At 52.0% G+C, this 816-nt stretch overlaps 1 protein-coding gene across 1 annotated transcript in view; it reads left to right on the plus strand.

Annotated features, from left to right (window-relative positions):
* The first annotated feature begins 135 nt into the window (after positions 1-135).
* rras2 (RAS related 2) overlaps positions 136-816 on the plus strand; it is a 25,633-nt gene continuing 24,952 nt past the window's right edge. Inside the window, exon 1 of the mRNA XM_035652234.1 lies at positions 136-728. Coding sequence (XP_035508127.1) covers positions 627-728 — 102 coding nt within the window. The 5' untranslated portion in view covers positions 136-626. The remainder of the gene's footprint in view (positions 729-816) is intronic.

Below are 816 nucleotides of genomic sequence, written 5' to 3' on the forward strand. Positions count from 1 at the left end.
TTTTTTTTTTTTTTTTGCTTTGTGGTGGCAACCGCAGGGCACCTTTATTATCTCCATATAATTGCTTATAATTACAGTAAGCAGGCATTGCTTTTGTGTGTGTGTGTGTGTGTGTGCAGGCTGTGTTTGAGGACAGGAATGTGACTGCAGGGGTGTGTGATATTAGTCTCAGCACAGGGCTGCAGAGTAGGTTAGGAGTGTGTGTGTGTGTGTGTGTGTGTGTAGGTGGGGGTTATTGAGGCAGTCACACACACACAAACACAGCCTGTAGAAGAGCCCCTAGCGCCAGACATTAGTACTGGCCTGGCTGATTACTCCCACTATCGGCTCCACAGCTTGAACATCGCAGCGTTGTCGAGGCTCAAACACAGGTCCGGCTTATGGACAGGCGCCCGTAGCTCCGGGACCCCTCTTTTCATCAATCCGTGCGCAATAGGGACTACACCGGCGAGTCATTGTTTTTTTTTTTTGGAGGTGGGTAGGCATCTATTTGGGCTCCTTATTTTCTGTGCTCCGGTGTGTCACCGCTGCAGGGCCTCTACAGTTTACAGGAAAAAAGTGGGTGTTTGCTGCTCACTGGTGTTCCGGCAGCGGCGGCGGCGGGCGAGCGCAGCGAAGTGTCCTCGATGGCAGGCTGGAAGGACGGCTCGGTGCAGGAGAAGTATCGGCTGGTTGTGGTCGGAGGCGGCGGTGTCGGGAAGTCAGCCCTGACTATCCAGTTTATCCAGGTCAGTATGCGTTCCCAATTTCCCCTTGAATTCAGCCTTTAGCTTTGATTTTCGCTGCTTATCCGAAAACAGAGAGAGAGAGAGAGAG

The sequence above is a fragment of the Morone saxatilis genome, unplaced genomic scaffold (assembly GCF_004916995.1).
Source record: "Morone saxatilis isolate NCDOM2014 unplaced genomic scaffold, NCSU_SB_2.0 Contig11, whole genome shotgun sequence".
In the NCBI taxonomy this organism is placed as follows: domain Eukaryota; kingdom Metazoa; phylum Chordata; class Actinopteri; family Moronidae; genus Morone; species Morone saxatilis.